The sequence below is a fragment of the Megalobrama amblycephala genome, linkage group LG3 (genome assembly GCF_018812025.1).
Source record: "Megalobrama amblycephala isolate DHTTF-2021 linkage group LG3, ASM1881202v1, whole genome shotgun sequence".
Taxonomy (NCBI): domain Eukaryota; kingdom Metazoa; phylum Chordata; class Actinopteri; order Cypriniformes; family Xenocyprididae; genus Megalobrama; species Megalobrama amblycephala.
In genome coordinates, this window is record NC_063046.1 from 21984194 (window position 1) to 22004119 (window position 19926).

General features: G+C 37.3%; 1 protein-coding gene across 1 annotated transcript in view; it reads left to right on the forward strand.

The window, feature by feature from the left end:
• Positions 1 to 1573: 1573 nt before the first annotated feature.
• Positions 1574 to 19926, forward strand: part of tox3 (TOX high mobility group box family member 3) — a 54782-nt gene continuing 36429 nt past the window's right edge. Inside the window, exon 1 of the mRNA XM_048184641.1 lies at positions 1574 to 2804. Coding sequence (XP_048040598.1) covers positions 2706 to 2804 — 99 coding nt within the window. The 5' untranslated portion in view covers positions 1574 to 2705. The remainder of the gene's footprint in view (positions 2805 to 19926) is intronic.

Genomic DNA, 19926 nt, shown 5'->3' on the forward strand with positions numbered 1-19926 from the left:
CATGAAAAAAGTAATCCATATGACTCCAGTGAGTTAATAAAGGCCTTGTGAAGCGAAGCAATGCGTTTTTGTAAGAAAAATATCCATATTTAAAACTTTATAAATTCAAATAACTAGCTTCTGGCAGACGACCGTACGCAGAATGCGCAAGTCATCATCGCAAGACACGATGTACGATGTAGGATGTAGAAGTAGCGCAAGCTCAGATGCCTCTCACGGTTCAAACAAATAGGGCTGGGCAACAAATTTAAGCTCCTCTTCTCTTATATTGAAATCCTCCCACATTTCTCTTTAAAAATGATCGTTTTAAACTTATAATTCGTGACCGGTGATTTGTTTTGCTGTATCCGCTGCGCCTCCACGTTCGTCATTACGTTGTGCATCAGGTCAAAGGATACAAATCGACTTGCGCATTCTGCGTACGGTCGTCCACCGGAAGCTAGTTATTTGAATTTATAAAGTTTTAAATATGGGTATTTTTCTTGCAAAAACGCATTGCTTCGCTTCAGAAGACCTTTATTAACCCCTGGAGTCGTATGCATTACTTTTTTTTAGATGGATGCATTATTTTTGGCTTCAAAATGCAGCCCCCCATTCACAACCATTATAAACCTTGGGTTGGTTTATCTCTGATTGTGTTTGTCTGAAAGAAGATAGTCATGTACACCTAGGATGGCTTGAGGGTGAGGAAATCATGGGACAATTTTCATTTTTGGGTGAACTATCCCTTTAATGCACAAAACTGAATTATTTCCCAGTCATCAAACTTAATTTGTTTTTGTCTTTGCACTGTATCAGTTTATGAATTTTGTAAATACATAAAGTAAAGTCCAATGAAATAGCTTCAATGTGAGAAATGAGAGAGAGAGCAACAAATAACTTTTAAAACATTCAGATTACTGTTCTGATTCTCTACAGTGTACATCTGTAGCCCCTGGTGGTCATAATTGAGAATGCTAGCCAGATGCTTCAACAAAACATGTTTGATTTGGCAACAGGAACAAGTGACAGGTCTTTTACTTCCGCTCTCTTTCCGATTGCCCCACAGTCACCTTGCATTTGTTAAGAACTATACTACTAATGTACACTACTTTTATTCATAAAGCATTGCTTACCCATAAAAAGATCATGAGAATAGCTGAGCAGAAAGCTGCTTATTCACATGCAAATAGTATGCCTTTATTGTGTTCAAAGATCCTCTGACCCTTTTGAATTCTGATGAATTGCACTGAAAGAAAGTGCATATGGGTTGTTTTACTTAACTTTATATATATATATATATATATATATATATATATATATATATATATATATACACACACACACACACACACACATATATATGTGTGTGTAAAAAAATTAGATGACCCAATACAATTATGTTTTGTTTTGTTCTAATTCATAATCAGTTTTTGTTTAATTAATCTACTTCAGATAAAAGTGCAGTTTCGTGTCCCTGTTCAAGCCTCGAACCGGGCAGAGGATTTTTAGTTCCCAGCATGCATATTTAATGTGTTTTTGAGCAAGATAAGAAAAGGAGGAGACTTGTTAGTGTTTAATGTCTTGTTGTGTTGGGATTTCTACAAGAGATTCTGTGATGTAGATTTTTGGACTGCTTAGGATGAGGATGAGCTAATAGAAATGAAGATCATCATGAATGCTGCTTTAAACAAAGAGAACATATTTAATAGAACTGTTGAGTCATGACGTCTATTTGTAGGCCAACTCAAAAGCCTAATTCACCATGAGTTCCCTCGGGAATCTCCTTTAGAATAGCGGTTTTCTGATATGAATAAAAGTCAGGCAAACACGAAAGTCTCTTCAGGTAAAGGTTACTTACTCTGTTTTGCTAATCACAATCCAATGGCCTTAAATGCAAATTCTTCAAATGATGAGATTATGAGTTTAATATACTGGCTAAATGTTGTCCATCAATGTAATGAACATCCATGCAGCTAATGTTCGCCGGGGGTTTCTTTCTGGGGCTGATAGGGGAGTGGCGATGGGTGTTCGGGGAGTGGTCGCAATGAGCCCCACTCTCTCCCATACTCCTCCATCACAGCTTGATGTTGGCTGAAGTAAACAGAAGACCATTGGCTGTTCAGAGTCCCTCAAGCGCTGTAATGAATATGTAAACACCGCTTCCCAAGTTTCTTGGACTAACGGTGCAATCGGACAGTATTATCCATGTGTCTGGAGGGCTTAATTTCTTTTAATTAGCCAAGCTTTGAGAGGTTAAAGTGTGTTCAGATCTCCCAACTGACCGGCAGCGCTTAATTTGAAACGCAAAGTGTGGATTGATGGAGGCGTCTTTGAAACACTGAGAGCGGGAACAACATTGTGTTTAAATCCAGCAACTGAGTGTATCTGTGAATGTGTATCTGAGTGGAGAACATTGCAGCGGAGTTGCTGTTTGCCGGCTTTCTTTGTGTTGCTCTTCTCCAAGCATGCTTGAACCTCGCAGCGCTGGAGCAGTTTGAACATCGCCAAACCTCAACATCCCAAAACTATGGCCAGCGACCACTGCTTATAGAAGAGGATTACTAAAACTCCCTAAAACACCCTTTTACCCTTTCTCTGTCCCCCTGAGCTGCATTAAACCCGCGTTGTTCACCGCGTCGCTCTCATTCATCGCGCCTGGATTGTTGAAGGACAAGTAAAAAATTGCGCCCTTTTCATAGAGCAGCGCTTCGCCGAGAGGAAACATGGATGTATTTTATCCGTCTGCCGGAGGGAATTCTATTCCTGGAGATCCACAGAACCTGGATTTTTCCCACTGCCTGGGATACTACAACTACAACAAGGTGGGAGACGCTGTTTAAAGCCCTGAGCTGGTGTTTCCAAACTAGGAGCGCAAAGTTGATTCTCTGTTTGGTTCAGTAGATTTTAAATGGCGAGCGGTGTAGTCTTTTCTGCGACTGTATACTTGTTTTCAACCAGTTTAAGTTAGATAAGGCAACTCTGGAGAGGTTTATTGAAAGGGTCTCGTTGTTTTCAGTGATTTTACTAAGTAAAGCACCATTCAGAGCAGGTGGAAGAGCTACAGCCAAACACGCTCACTTGTGGCAAGCCAATTTAACATTTATTCTTTAAGATTAGACAGTATCTGTTTTTATATAACTAGTACTTCTTTTTAAATAACAAGTAGTCCAATAGTAACTTATGACTAAAAGTATCTCAGTTTCACTAGTAACTATTCTGTTCACTAGCTAATGATACTTTGCTACTCGATATGAAAAGGAACTATTCTATTGCTTCTAGCAACAAAATGCAAATTCATGTCTGTCTGTGTTCATATTGTTACCGGTACCTATTCCAGTACCAATACCAGTACTTATGTATTGGATACTAGTACTTATCTATGAAACGCTTGTAAAATTTCTTATCTTTCAAGTTACAATAGATTTTTTTTTTTTTTTGTCGTATATGACTCATCAGAAGACCTACTTTATAGTTTAAATAAAATCTTACTAGTAAAAATTAGGTTGCATTTTAGTGTCTATTCAGTTTCTACTAGGAAAACTGGTGATTAATAGCAAAGGGAGGATAGTAAAGTAGCATATAATGAATAGCTCTAGAGAAACCGACAGAGATATTAGTCATTATTAGTTTACTTGCTAGAAATTTAAAAATGACAACACAAAAATAGTTAAGGAATAAATGTTAAATGGCTTGCCATATTCCCCATTCTTTCTGTTTCCAGTTTCTGAGTCCTCTGTTATTTTCCTTGAACAGTTTTGAGTTATCCAATGTTAAACAATTTAGAGCGATTTGGCACAAGTGACAACCCCACTTTGTCCTTGTCACATCCTTTTTGACTGTAAGTTAGTTCCAAAGTCTCACACGTCTATAGATTTAGTAATGACTCTAATAAAGCAGAGTGATACATGCCTTCAGCAGTTAAATAAGACTTTCAGACAAAAGGCTGTCAGTGTTACAGGACAATGCATGAATTGTGCTGCCTTACAGACTCTGCTTGATATGACAGGAATGTTTTTATTTGCTCTTAGGGGAACAGTTCAGGATTTTAGCCCTGCCAAATGTTGTTGTTTAGTAACTCACAAAAGTATAAAATCACATTTCATTTTTTTTTGACGGCATGTGTTCTCTGTGTTAGAGGAGCTTGACTTTGTTTATACAGCTTTACCATCAGAGACTACATTATTTTGACCCTATGATAAATAGTGTCAGAATTGTCAGTTAAGTCAAAGTGATACAGTAATAGATTGCAAATCTGCATTATTGTAAAAAAAAAAAAAGTATAAGAAAAAAGTCCACAGTCCTGCAGAGTTCAGCTCCAACCCTGATAAAAACTCACCTGCCTGTAGCTTCCTAGTAACCCTAGCTTGTTCAGGTGTGTTTGATTAGGGTTGCAGGACTGTGGCTCTTCAGCGCCAACGTTCGCCACCCCTGACATATACCATAGTTTGCATATAAAAAGTTTGTTTTGTTTTGATCATTGAGTCTTTGAAGCTAACTTGCCTGCACTTCTACGTTGTTTATCACCTGCCAACACAGTTATAGGAAGACTGATAAATCTAAAGCATAAGTGAAGTTTTAACTGCCAGTCTTAACATAACTTAATGCTGTTTTAATTAGCTTATATGAAGTACAGTGTTGATAATGTCACTGCAAATACCATGGCTCAGAATAAAGCAATAGAACCATGTTTACTACAGTATTAACCATCAGTGGCAGTGTCCAGTCATTTTTAGGGACTGTCAGAGGTGCACAGATTGTGTTTTGAGAACAGAGTTTTCCATAGATAAGCAATGCACAAACATTATTTTGAGCTCTATGATAGTAAGATAGTAAGAATATCTCTATCTCATGATATTTTATGATTTTGATTTTGTTGTGACAACAAATAGTTTTGATTTTGATTGTCATTTTAAAGGTGCCATAGAATTGAAAATTGAATTTACCTTGACATAGTTGAATAACAAGTGTTCAGTACATGGAAATGACATACAGTGAGTCTCAAACACCATTGTTTCCTCCTTCTTATGTAAATTTGATTTGTTTAAAAGACCTCCGAAGAACAGACGAATCTCAACATAACACCGACTGTTACGCAACAGTCGGGATCATTAATATGTACGCCCCCAATATTTGCATATGCCAGCCCATGTTCAAGGCATTAGACAAAGGCAGGCAGTATTAACGCCTGGATCTGTGCACAGCTGAATCATCAGACTAGGTAAGCAAGCAAGGACAATAGCGAAAAATGGCAGATGGAGCAATAATAACTGACATGATTCATGATATCATGATATTTTTAGTGATATTTGTAAATTGTCTTTCTAAATGTTTTGTTAGCATGTTGCTAATGTACTGTTAAATGTGGTTAAAGTTACCATCGTTTCTTACTGTATTCACGGAGACAAGAGCGTCATTATTTTTTTATTTTTAAACACTTGCAGTCTGTATAATTCATAAACACAACTTCATTCTTTATAAATCTCTCCAACAGTGTGTAATGTTAGCATTAGCCCATTAGCCACGGAGCGTAGCCTCAAACTCATTCAGAATCAAATGTAAACATCCAAATAAATACTATTTTTACATGATCCGATGCATGCATGTAGCATGCATGACGAACATTTTGTAAAGATCCATTTTGAGGGGTTATATTAGCTGTGTGAACTTTATGCAATGTATTATAGAGTTGCGAGCTTGGGGGCGGGGAGCGCGAGGATTTAAAGGGGAAGCTTCCTGAATCGGCGCATTTATAATGATGCCCCAAAAATAGGCAGTTAAAAAAATGAATTTAAAAAAATCTATGGGGTATTTTGAGCTGAAACTTCACAGACACATTCAGGGGACACCTTAAGGCCAGAACACACCAAGCCGACGCCGACGAACTAGTGTCGACGAAAGCAGACTGCGGGGTTGGCTCACGTCGGCAGCGTCTGTGTCCAAAGTTGCCCTGACACACCAAACCGACGCTAAAAAGCCGACAGCCAAGTAGCACGTCAGTTCTGCACCTGTGTGAGATGAAATGCCTTTCCGAACTAGCAGGCGGCAGTAGCTGAACAGCCAATCAGAATGATCAGATGGCCCGACGAGCTCCAACGGCGATTCAACATTTCGAATCGGACGAAAAAAAAGCCGACGAGGACCAACTTCAGCTGACGGTGCGGAACACACTGAGAAAACTTAGTCGGCAGATGAAGAAAAACTGCCCGACGGACGAACGCCGCCTTGGTGTGTTCCTGCCTTTAGACTTATATTACATCTTGTGAAAAAGCATTCTAGGGCACCTTTAAATGTATTAGGTCAGTCATCCCACTCTTAGGCTCCTGTTCTTACTTGTATTCCTTTTGCAAAAGTCCTGGTAGATTCAGTCCAATTTTAATGAAGTCCACAGCACACTAACATTGCTTTCAGACATCACATCTTTCTTTATATCTACAGTAAAAACAAAATGACTGACATAAACTTAATTTGGTAGTGAAATAAAGCCAGAAACCATGTAAGGATGAGATGGAAAAAAGTGGCAGATGGGAGAAATAAAAGGAGCAGGACACTGTAATCATCTCCACTCTGAATGTTCATAATGCAGGTTCAGGTGTATCAAGAAAAAAAAGGACGGTTTGAAACGTTGAAACCAAAATCATAGGCTTTAAAAAGGTCAACGATCACAACTGATTTGCAAACAGTCAAAATATAAAAGGTGTGTCCCATTGACAGTTCTAATAAATGAATCATTTTAGTGCAGTAATCGCAGTCTGTGGATGTTCTAAAATTGAACTTTAGGGTAACCAGTTAAAGGCCTGTATCCTTGAGGCAGCTATAAGGGGTCTTGATTTGTGTCTGCAGCCACACTGTATGCAGTGGATTCTGGGTAATGAGTGTGGTTTGTGCAGGAGCATTGGGTTTATGAAGCGAACACATGTGGTAGCAGTCAGTGAAATTTACTAGAAAAGTGTTCCTGATGGCTTAAATAAACCAGTGCTTACATTTGCTGAATGCAATGTGATTTTATTTTTGGCTTTTATATTTGTAGTTTAGAGATTTGTGGAGTTTTGAATGACACATTTAAATGATGTTTCTGTTTCTGTTCTGTGTTTGGTCTAGTTTTGGTTTGTATCGATCGACAGTACTTAAATATCAAAGACAGATCTGTCACACTAAACTGAGCCCATGCGCTCGTTTTATAATTTTGTGAGTTTGTGGTAGTATTTACATAATGTCAGGTAAGAGTAATTTGCATCCTAGGTCAATAGTTGTATTTACTCTGATCATTTACAGATGGAGCTTTTTTATTATGCAAAGGGATTAAATTTAACTGATAATTCTGACTGAAAACATTCAAGGTTGTTTATGATTAAAGTTTAATGATTACATGGATAATGAGACTTCACATTTTGGCAGGGAATGTCCATCTTTCGTTTGGTGGTTGTCAGCATTCCTAACCCTATTCACTCTCTTCTCTCTTTCTCTCTATCCCCCCCTCTCTCTCTCTCATGAAAGGCATCATTCAGTTATGCAAGAGATGGATGATTCTCTTTGTCCTGTTGTCCTGGAAATGTTTGTGTGTGTATGCATTTTGAACTTGATATAAACAGATCGCTTTAGAATTGCTGCAAAGTTTTGCACACTAATTCACTCATTGTTTAAATGTAAAAGGCTCAATGTATGTTGTGCAAATTGTACAACAAAACAAAACAAAACCATAAAAGGTCCATATAGTCAACACTGAGGTTTTTTATTATACAAACTCCCTGCAGGGAATGACAAGTTGTGTGGGTTTAGTCAGACTGTTTATAGAACAAATCAGAGATTGTTTTGACATACTAAGTTATTGCAATTTCAAATGACATTTACTTTCCTTTGATAGCCAACTATCAGTGTTTACACAATTATCTGTCATAACAGTCAGATGTCAGTATATCATTTCTTCACAAATGTTGCTCAGAAATGCACACATTTCTTCAAAAAAAAATATATTTACTGAAAGAGAAAGTCTGGGTAAAGACAGTACAGGAAGGAAGTCTCGTTAAATGCAAATTTGCAGGGGCCGAAACTGTTATTATAAGGAAATACTGATGGTGGGTGTCTTGGAAAAAATGTATATTCTGTGAAATATTGCTTTAATTTGCTTTTCTTAAACTATTTATCCTAAGTTACAATTTGAGTAACACTCTTAATAAAGACAGAGTCGAGTGAAGGAAATAACTTTTACGTAAACTATTTTTAGTAGCTGGCACTGATCTGATTATGAAGTGTGCACATGAAATGAGTAGATACAATCTCATATAGAAAACTGTACAGACTTTGAAGGATGTAGGTGCTGTTTCATGATCCTGTGCTGAAAACAAAGGCTAGAGGAAATGAAGTGACAGCAATTGAAGACAGCAAATAACAGTGTTGTCTGCATTCAAATGCATGAACTCACTTGTTTACACCCATATAGACTCTCGTCCCTCAGGTATATAGCTTTTCAATTCAGGCCTAGTGTTGATCCATACAGTAGGGGTTAAATTACTCCCCAAACGTGTTCTTTCATTCAGATCTGTGTACAGTGATACAATGAATGTACACAGTAGGTGTCATTACACACATGGACAGGAAGCAGCATAGATCTGATTCGTGAGTTTTAATCGATGTAATGTAATCCCTCTTTGTAGAGGAAGTGGATACGTGTGTTTGTAGAGATTCTTGAGCAGATTTTTTTCTGAATTGTTTCTGGTTTTTTTTTTTTTTTTTTTTTGTCAAATGTTGCTTAGTGTCAGAAGACGATTTTGGGGAAAAAAAACTTATAAAAGTCTTATAATTTGTTAAAAGGTCACAAGTGAAGATAGTTTGGCTGTCTGTTTTTGTCCATGCAATGAAAGTCATTGGAGCCCAAAAAGAAAAACAAAAAACAAAACAAAACAAAACAAAACACAGAGACATTTATTTTTATATATATATCTTATTTTGTGTTCTGCAGAAGAAAGGAATTCATACAGGTTTGAAATGACATGATGATTAGTAAATGATGATAACAGAATTTTCATTTTTGGGTGAACTATCCCTTTAACTGTCTGATCGACAGCGGAAGAAAATAGCAACTGTTAGTTGATATGTGAACGCTGTAAATGATATAGGGTTTCACTTGCAATCTCCATTCAAGCAACATAGCATTTTGAGTGCAGGAGCACATGTCAGTGTGCAGTGGGTCTGAAATGTTTCTCATTGCTTTTGCCAGGAATACTGATGTAGTTATTGAAATTGGAAAGCTTTCATCAGCATATGATTTTACCAGTATTATATCCTAAAATGGCAAACAGATGCAAAGATTGTCATTTGGAGTTTGGTGTTTGTGGCAGTGTACACATAATCTGCTACTGAATGTTCAGATCTTGTACTGACACTCAACAAAATGATGCGCCAATCACATTGTGTTTTCAGTCATTTGCGTCTTTACAGAAGTACTGACCACTTTCTGTCTTGTGGTCTTCTCCTCCCTGTTTCTATTTTCTTGTTCTCTGTTTATTGATCCATTTCTTGAAGTGAACTTGGACTTAATGTGATTTCGCCTCCAGGACCAGAAGTCATTTGATGGTACTAGTTGCATATGACCATGCTGTATAACCTACATAGTGCATCTTATTCTGTGCACGGGAAGTGTTATCATTCAGTGTAATAGCAATGTAATTCACTCGAGTCCTCCACAGCTAACTATGAACAATGGCCATTTCGGATACATCAGTGATTGATGAAAGAAAGGTAACCATGCCAGTACAAGCCCCAGGCTCAAGAGCTCATTTCCACTAACCCCTATCAGCATAGTCTTTAATAGTGGCTATGATTGATTTAGTAGCTGGCTGATATGATGTTGTGTGCCTGGGCAAATATGTAAATTTGTAGCTGACACACACCATTAGCCAGGCTGGATCATGCTCTGTAAATCATGTATTTAATCCAGAAGGGGACTCGAGTTACATGACTTGAGTCACACATTTAAGGACTTGTGACTTGTTTGACAAAATGAAGAAAATGTCTTGACCCTGTAGGTGATATTTCATTGGAATTATACAAGCACAGTTAAAAATATGACATTTGATTTACTATAAAACTAATATAATGTTTATGCATCACACCTTTGTGCACATTCCTTTTTACGTAGGCATATTTGCATTTATTTGATCATTAATTTATTTACTCCTATATTTAATTACTTTTATCACGGAAATTACGCACAAACTGTGATTCTGTCATTCGACAGTTGTTGATTTAAAGAAAAGTGTCATGTTGCAATATTGAAAATATTTCAGTTTTAAACCATGAAGCCGAACCAGTATATATCACACAAGCATTGTGCAAACTTTGCGCTATATGTCAGTGAAGAAGTCTCAAACCCCAGTCAATTATTCACTACAGAAAGTGAAAGTAAAAAATTGACCAAGCTTTTGGCATCTGATGCTGCATTAACGACACATATTCTCTCAGAGATTAATCTACTTTAACATATGCTGATAACAGTATATAACTTTAAGTTATTTTCTTAATATTTCTCTTGCGGTCCATACGTTAGTGAAAAAATTTGAAGAAAAGTATTTTGTTTTAAATAGTTTTTGAAAGTTGGTGTTTGAAATAAAGCTGCTCTTAATTTTAATTGATGACTGATTATTGCAGTGTTGAGACCTAGACTGTTATTATATCACTTTAAGTATATGATTCATTGTATAATAGATGATAGACCTAAATGTTTTAAAACATTTTTTAATGAGGAGTAAGATAATCTATTTAATCTGGTATTATGATGCGCTAAGATATTATGGCAGGGCAAATGAACTGTAATATTTATTTAATAATAATAGTAGCCTAATAATAATATAGTAGCCTATTATTTTTTATTAATAATAATAATTGAATACATCCATTGGAAATGCCATATTTGATAATATCTCTAGCTATCGTCGATATACAATATCATCGTCTATCGGCACAACCCTAAATCCATTACGTGCTGTTTCCTGTAAATCCCATTTCCTCAAATATCACCCTTGTGCCTCATCTGGGTGTTGTACTGCTTTAACTGATGGAGTAAACTTCTGTTTTTGCTCTAAGTGAGAGATATTTGTGAATGTGTTTGATGAAAGAGTAAAATAATAAATGAAACATGAGGCAATGTAATCCTGTATTTCTACATATGTGTTTTTTTTTTTTTTTTATTGGGAGAGGGAGAGGGAAGGAAGGTGAGACAAAGAAAAAGAAAGGCATCATTGATCCTGAGCTGCTGAAAACTGTCACCAAATCTTCCCCTGAGATTGTGTTGAACAAAGGTTTGATGGCTCCTCTTCAAGACAGGAATGTGCCCCATGCTAAGGGCACAGCACATCTGACAACACATTGTGCCGATGCCAGTCAGCTATGTGGAGAGGGTTTAGCATGTCCTCCTTCTTTTGTTAGGATCCCAGCAGAAATTCTTATTCTCATCCTGTTCCAAAACACTTCTCAAATCTTATTTTAACAAAACAAAGGGTGCCAATCTGGAATGCTGATCACTCAAAAGATATTCCAGTTATGACAATGGCTTCCGAAAAGAGAGAAGGGAAACTTTTCCATGCATTGTTTTAGTTTGATGGGGTCACCAAACATCTCTGTCATGATGAGTGAAAGTATTGCTACATTTTTTCCAACTTCTTTTGGGGTTGTATTTGTGCAGAGAATATTTAATGGTCACATATCAATGTATTATTTATACAGAGATCTTGACTAACAGCTTTGTATATTGAATGTTTATGCATGTTCGTTTCTAATTTGTTTTTCAAAAGGAGTTAAGTCACGATTAAATGGAAGTAGCGGCAGTTCTTTTCTTCTGTATTGTGACATATATATGAGCGAAACAGACTATCAAAAAAAAAAAAAAAAGAATAGGTCAGGGACTCTTTTCATCAGATGTTGATTAGATGAGGTAGATCTAAATGTGAGCTTGCAGGCGATTGTAAAAAGGGTTAAAGTGGTTAACACAGGTTTAAGTGGACAAAATGAGTGCAGAAGTCTGGTATACATCACCAGAGAGAAGACTGTCGTTTCACCGAAAGATCAAGTTAGGTAATTTTAATTAAAATTACAAGGTCAAAAAAATATGCATGGGTGAATCATTCATAATAAAATCAATAACCTGCTTTTAGAAAAAAAGAAATGAATGAACTTTCTAGGGCTGCCCTTGACTAAAGATTTTTCTGGTTGACTAGTAGTCGTTCATTTTAAGCAAGTAGTCAACGAATGGCGCATTTATTAATAAATCATATAATTTATAATAAAGAGCCTTTAATGCCTACATAGCATAATCAGCACTCAAGCACATGCATTAAGCTTGCCATGGCTCACGGGGAGAAGTAATGATTATGAATGTGTCGTGGAAAAACAGGAAGGAGACTGCTTTAACATTTTAATAATCAATTAATAAACTAGTGTTTTCTGTATTTTCGGCTGCAGTCATGAAGTTGACTATGCTGACTTGTCATCTCCACAGTAGTGGATGCGCCTATATGCACGTTTCATACATATTACATAATCTGAGAATATTTGTTTCCCATTTGAATTGGTTATTTTGATCGTAGACATTTCGCTGTCTGTGAAGCAAGTTTACATGGAGTTTCAGTTCGTTTTTTCTTTTTTTGGCGCGCTCTAGTTCACAGAGAGAGAGAGACGGCAGAAAGCGCACCCTGTGTACCTTCATTATTTTACAACAGCACAACGTTTTGATGTTATTGTAAGTGCACACAAATAAAAGTAGACTCTTCACAGATTCAAAAGATGTATTACTTATCTGTATGGCCAAAAATGACAGAGTATTTTAAGTGCAAGTGATCGCACCGGCGCCTCCATGTTAGCTGTCATGCAGTAACCACGCTACTATTCAGCTTTCACACTCCACATAACCACTTGAATAGCCCACATAAAGTTGCTACTACTTACATGTTTCAGGTGATATGCCATCTTTGAGGTGGATATTTAATGATTAGTCGACTATATTTTGATTTCATGGTGTCTTGATCTGACATTTTCTTTTGAACATGAAAATGCTGTTTAATGTGACAAGTCTCAGCCAATAAGAAGATATTTAATTTACAATTATGTGGATTTTGGACCAATGATATTTCATGGTGGGTGCCGGGTGGGGCTAACCTGCACAGTAGAAATCAACAAAATTTCCTGTTGCTTGTCATGGTTGTGGTTGGTTAGACAGAAAATTAGATTGACACGAGAGAACTTTTATCTCTTGTCGTTTTATCACATTATAGAACACGGTGTACAAGAGAACATCTATCTGAATTTATATTGAGCTTTATATAGCTCTTCAAGAGTAGTGTTTCAGAGATTATAATTGCACTAATGATTGCTCCCATTTCCTTTAACCTTTTATACATCATTAAAGCTAAAAGGACGTAGAGGAAACAGACTATTTAAAGAACAGTCTGGAAAGTGTATGTTCGTGGCCCTACAAAGTATATTTTGGTCTCTCAAAGCTCTCACAAGCTTTGTCCTGCTTCTCTGAAGTTATCGACCTCTCAGGCTTATTGCAGGGATATTTTCAGTGACCTAAAAACAGCTTTTGCTCTGAATCAAGCTGTTTCTAAAGATCCACTTGGTACTCCATAAGTATAGTGCAATAGACTGTTTTCTTATTGCCTTATGGTTAAAACAGCTACTTTTATTTTTCAAAAGTTTCTCTATGTACACTACAGTAAGAGTACTATCTTATCTATCTAAAACAGGGGGTGCGATGTTATAAAAGGGGGGTGCGGTAAGGCTAAGTGATAGTGTACAGTCAGCAGATTGTTGCGCAAAAGAAACCTCTTCAGGGTGATTCAGTGTGCTACTTGCCACATGAGTAAATAATTGAATGCAATATATTAATCTGACATATTTTATTACCTCAAGATGACTCACAGTACCCACTTGAGCGGTCTGTTATCAATTGTAGCGCTTGTTGTCTTGAAATAACAGACCACAAGATGCCACGATTTGATGAATCAGAAGTGAGTATTGCAGGGAGCCATGTTAAAATATAAATAATTACCTTTTAAATATAAATAGGTTTTGCACCAAGCATGGACAAGTTTATGAAAGGACTGTCATTGTCTGCTTATGCCAGGTAAGCATAAGCAGACAATGAATCTACTCCAAAAATTACTAGTACCAAAACAACTCATCTACACCAGACGAGAGCAGCATGATGCGACAAAAGCAAATAAAACCCATTGTAATCAAGGATGCTTTCTACACTGGATGTGGCACGCCAAACCCCCGACAGTAAACTGATGCACTGTTCTATTTCTGATGTACTCCAGCACTCGCGTCCAGTAGTGTGTCACGTCCAAGCTGTTGTGGCGTGGTCGTTGCATCTGGTGTTGACATAGTGAAAAGACAAGAAAATATGATGAGGCATACATATCTCACCCTCAGATTCACCAGTACAATAGTGGGTAATGAAGAGAAACCACAGTGTGTTGTGTGCCTCAGAATATTAGCTGCTTCTTCGGACAGTACGAAGCCGAACAATTTAAGATGCAACTTAGAGACTTCACATCACAAACACAAAGACAAGCCCGTTGAAGTTGACAAGTTGTACTACTTTATTATATACAATGTTTCAAATAAATCTATAGTATTTTGCTTTAAAATATCTAAAAAAACAAAAAACAAATTGTCTACAAAAGGGGGACCTGGCAGAAAAAGTTAGGAAACCACTAAAATAATCCAGTAGTCTCAGCATTTAATCAACTCGAGCTCTTCTAATAGACTAAAACACTTTTGATTGTTACTTCATACTGAGAGTAACATAAGTCTCCACATATTCAATCATTTGTGACAAAGAGGTACAGTGTCAATTATTCATTTGATGAAGACTATTTGGTTTTCATCAAACTCCATTTTTTTATAGCCTTTCGCAGAAGTGAATAGTGACAGAAAAAGGGGAAGAGAGGAGGGAGGATCTCATTATTATAACTGAAGAATGATGCTTCAGATAACACGCATCAGATAATAATATAAAATCATACTGCAGTGCTTCTGTTAGTCCTTTGTCAGGTTGCGCCACACATTCCCAGAATGCCCTGCGGCTCCAGGTTGTCCTGTATGAACTGACAAAGACAGCAGGTGTGCAAATACTAGTAAGGCTCGCTGAGCAAAGAGTTCAGATAGTGGGGGTAAACAAAAGACTCATTTGAATGAGCAAACAGAACACATATTGAAATGACTCGTACGAGTAACAACATAGATAGACATAGAAGACTTCCTTTAGATCTCTGTTACATTACATTATTAGTTCTTTCTTTCTTTCTTTCTTTCTTTCTTTCTTTCTTTCTTTCTTTCTTTCTTTCTTTCTTTCTTTCTTTCTTTCTTTCTTTCTTTCTTTCTTTCTTTCTTTCTTTCTTTCTTTCTTTCTTTCTTTCTTTCTTTCTTTCTTTCTTTCTTTCTGTCTGTCTGTCTGTCTCAACTTGAAATTCAGTTGGATTTTAAAACCAGTAAGGTGATTATTTGCAGCTGGAGACAGTGTTATGGAAATCAGGGACCAATGTATGTTTGCTATTAGCTTAAAAAAAGGTAATCAGTTACTGACACTATGGCTAACTCCTTCCCTATTTTCCCACAAGTTAGCTGGGCAACTTTTAAATGTCTTCAAATCCAGTTCTTCTCAAATTGAAAAGCCACCATCTCTCTTTCTCTGGATTTTAATTTGATCTTTTATGGAGTTGCATTAGACTGATAAGAAAAAAAATACCCTTTGTTTTGCATGAGAATGTAATTTATGTTAAATAAAATTGTTTGGCCATGTAAACTTTGGCTTTACAGTGTACTCTCTGTCTGACTCTTTCCTCTGTTCCTCACTCTGCCGTACCTTGTTCCGAACAGATTTGTTTTTTGTTTTTTTCTTATGTTTACATTTAGCACTTCACAAAAATTGGATTGTTAGCATGTTGATTCACAGCTGTTCCTTTGGACTCGTTCGCTCCCAGTTACTTACACTGTCAAAGCCGAGGAGGACCCGCCATTGTCTCCCATGCCTGAGGCGGAACAGGAGCATGGTTTTGTTCTGTAGCGGCGCATTGCTCCAAGGGCACTGATTTCCAAAGGCTGGCAGCTTGTGCTGACATGCCGACTCATTTAAATTGTGCTTGACAGAACAACCCAGGGCAATTAATTATTTGACTAGCATGTGGAATGATGCTGTATCACAGGCAGAGGAGAGAGAAAAGGACCTCTCGCACGTTTGCTCTTCCTATCCAATTCGCCAACCATGAAATTGTTATCATGCCCATGACAGCATATTTTCCCTTATAATAAAAATCTGCTCCGTACAGAGGATCTCTTTTCATTAAGACAGGGCAATGGACATTCGTTTGCTGCCACTTGTATCGTAACACATTAAGACATATGTTTTCTGTTTGATGCTAGATGAAGACAAGGTTCTGCCAGAGGGAAGAATGATGAAAAAAGAAATAAAAGGAGTTAAAAAAGTTTGATGCTGTTAGTTTTTCATAGCCACCAACCATATGGTTTGCGTCACTGCTGAGCCAGCTGCTGATATTTATTTCATATGCATATTAAAACTGGAGAGTGAATGCTTTGTAGACGGTTTCCAAAAATTGTACAGTGATTGCTTCATTGCTGATGGGTCTTTTATAAGCCTCAGAGGAATCCTTGAGAGAAACACCAGTCTGCACTCTCTGCTAAAGTGTGATTGAATGTTGCATTTAGCCTCTAATAAAGTTCTATTGGAGACTTCAGCAGCTGGCTCCCATCTGGAGTTTTTTCTGTGTATGTGGGTATAATAAGCTTTTTCTTTGTATGTGTATATTGGGGGTGAGAGGCATTTATTTAAATACATTCAGGTATATTTATGAAGCAACTCCATTTTGCTAAATGAAATTTGATTAGTGGAATATTTTGGGTAAGATGGTGTTATGTGAAAAGCTCACAAGAGTTGTGCCACAGAAGCCGGATGGCTACAAGGAGGACCTTCACAGGGTTCACTGATGTCTAAGGCATGGCGTTTGGTTGAAACCAATGTTTTTCAATGAAAAGGAATAAACAGTAGAGATTTGTAACTCGTACTAACAACAAAGGCTCTTGGACTTTTCATGACACCTTCATAGTAAAATGTCCAGTGAGTGGCGCTAAAAATTGTATCCAAAGCAGATGAATGTGAATCTGGAAGTGCTTTATGCTAGTTGTTTTATGTATTGGTAGTTTGAAATTAAATGTCTGATGAGTGGTGCTGAAAGGGTTAATTCATATTTGAAAATAACGTACAACCTACACTAAACCTAACCAAAAGTGTTAACAGAAACAAACACGAAATAAAAACACATTTGCTGAAGCAACCATGCCATTTTAGCTTGCTTTATGGCACTCATACCCAAGCGCTTCCCATTGCAAGAGTAATGCTGTACCAGGTGAGCTACTGAGGAAGGTTACTATGTCAGAAAAGCCATATGGTGTTGGTTATGTGATGCTAACATAAAATTTATTAGTTTACAAATCATGCAACATGATGAGTATTTTGAGGTCATAACATGGTATCGTTCAAAGAACCACTTTAAAAGACTTTATTAATAGATAATCTGCCCCTGTAGAGACAGTTTGTCTGAAAATGGAATACAAGTTATTTTTTTGCTGCCACTTGTCTTTATTTCACCTGGAAACTGCAGTGAATTGTTTGTATGTATATTTTTGAAGTTTTGAAAACGTGTAGGTAAAGGCATGTTTTCCCCATGAGTCTATCTTGGGGACTAATGTGTAAAAATTAGGGATGCACCTAAATTTTGGCGGCCGAAAATGGCATTTTCTGTTTTTGCCCGATAGAGAATATGTATGCAGAGAAGAAAATATATGCCGCCCCGCCCCTTAGTGTTCAGTGCTCTGGTTTCACGCTTTTTCTAGCTGTTATAACTGCGTGGTGTGATACTCTGCCCAATATTCTGCTCTATGCTAAGGGCGGAACGGATTGTAGTTGATCAGTGATCCATGCAGACTAGGCCCCACGGTTTGGCACGCATGTGTTTTGCAGATTAATTGCTAGGTTTTACCATCAAATCGGTACTTGCAAATCTTGAATTACAGTGAATTGATTCCTCTTTTGAATTGATTCCTCTTTTGCATCTCCATGCGCTTGAATGGACACACACACACAAAACTGTCAAAATACCACTTGAGAAAGAAATCAGATGTGTATCATTATATTGGATCCGGGTATTCGGTCCTAAAGTGACAGCAACCTATAAATACCTGCTGCTAAGTCAATGTTAATCAAACAACAAAACACAGCTTTAAACAAATATTAATCTATATTTCATTTATACAATGAACAATAGTGTTATTTTACATTTAGGCTTAATTATTACGTGTCTGTACCTGAATACACTACAGTTAAACCTTATTTTATTTATAACTCTGTTGTACTGTATTTATCTATGCCTGTAAGTAGTGTATTTAATCTTAACCCAAATACACTATATTGCCAAAAGTTTTGGGACACCCCTCCAAATCATTGAATTCAGGTGTTCACTTACAATCGCTCCCATGGCCACAGGTGTATAAAATCAAGCACCTAGTGAAAGAATGGGTCACTCTCAGGAGCTCAGAGAATTCAAGTGTGGTACCGTGATTGGTTGCCACCTGTGCAATAAGTCCATTCATGAAATTTCCTCCTACTAAATATTCCACAGTCAACTGTTAGTGGTATCATAACAGAGTGGAAGCAGTTGGGAACAACATCAACTCAGCCATGAAGTGGTAGGCCACGTAAAATCACAGAGCGATCAGCGCATGCTGAGGTGCGCAGAAGTCGCCAACTTTCTGCAGAGTCAATAGCTACAGACCTCTAAACTTTGTGTGGATTAGCTCAAGAACAGTACGTAGAGAGCTTCATGGAATGGGTTTCCATGGCCGAGCAGCTGCATCCAAGCCTTACATAACCAAGTGCAATGCAAAGCGTCAGATGCAGTGGTGTAAGGCATGCCACCACTGGACTCTAGAGCAGTGAAGTGTTGTCTGGAGTGACGAATCACGCTTCTCTGTCTTGCAAATTGTTGGACGAGTCTGGGTTTGGTGGCTGACCTCAACCCCATAGAACACCTTTGGGATGAATTAGACGGAGACTGCGAGCCAGGCCTTCTTGCCAACATCACTGCCTAACCTCACAAATGTGCTTTTAGAAGAATGGTCGAAAATTCCCATAAACACACTCCTAAACCTTGTGGAAAGCCTTCCAAGAAGAGTTGAAGCTGTTATAGCTGCAAAGGGTGGGCCAACTCCATATTAAACCCTACGGATTAAGAATGGGATGCGTAAAGGCAGGCGTCCCAAAACTTTTGGCAACATAGTGTATATTTTAATATTAATGCAATTATACACAAATAAGGTAATTTAAAATAAGAAATAAATAATAACTTTTAAAAAGCGGTTTCAGTTTTCAGCCAAGTGCATCCTGAATTTTCGGTTTCGGCCCAGAATTTTCATTTCGATGCATCCCTAGTAAAATGTATGATTGAATAATGAAATAGTTTTAGATATAAATGTGGTCTTATTTCACTTTGGTTGTTCAGCATACAGATGCAGGTGCTGTTTTTCTCAGATGCAAATACTTGGAAATGAAACCTTTTAAATGCATCAGTAGGAAGGAGACCAGAGGGGTTAAACAAGATGATTCAGTCTGTAACTCATCACTTTGATTCAACTAACACTTTGATTATTTTAATACACTTAATCTACTGTTGTACACTTTTCATTCTTGACTTGAATACTTTTTTCTATACCTGAGGTAATTTATATTAATTCATTGAGATTATGAAAATTTCTAATAGTTAACAGCTATTGAAAGTGTTCAAAAAATAGTCAACTGACTTGAGTAGTACTTTGCTCAGTGTTTAGGAAGAAACTCTGTGGCCTCCAAAGTGAGAAGACTTGTCTTGTATCAAT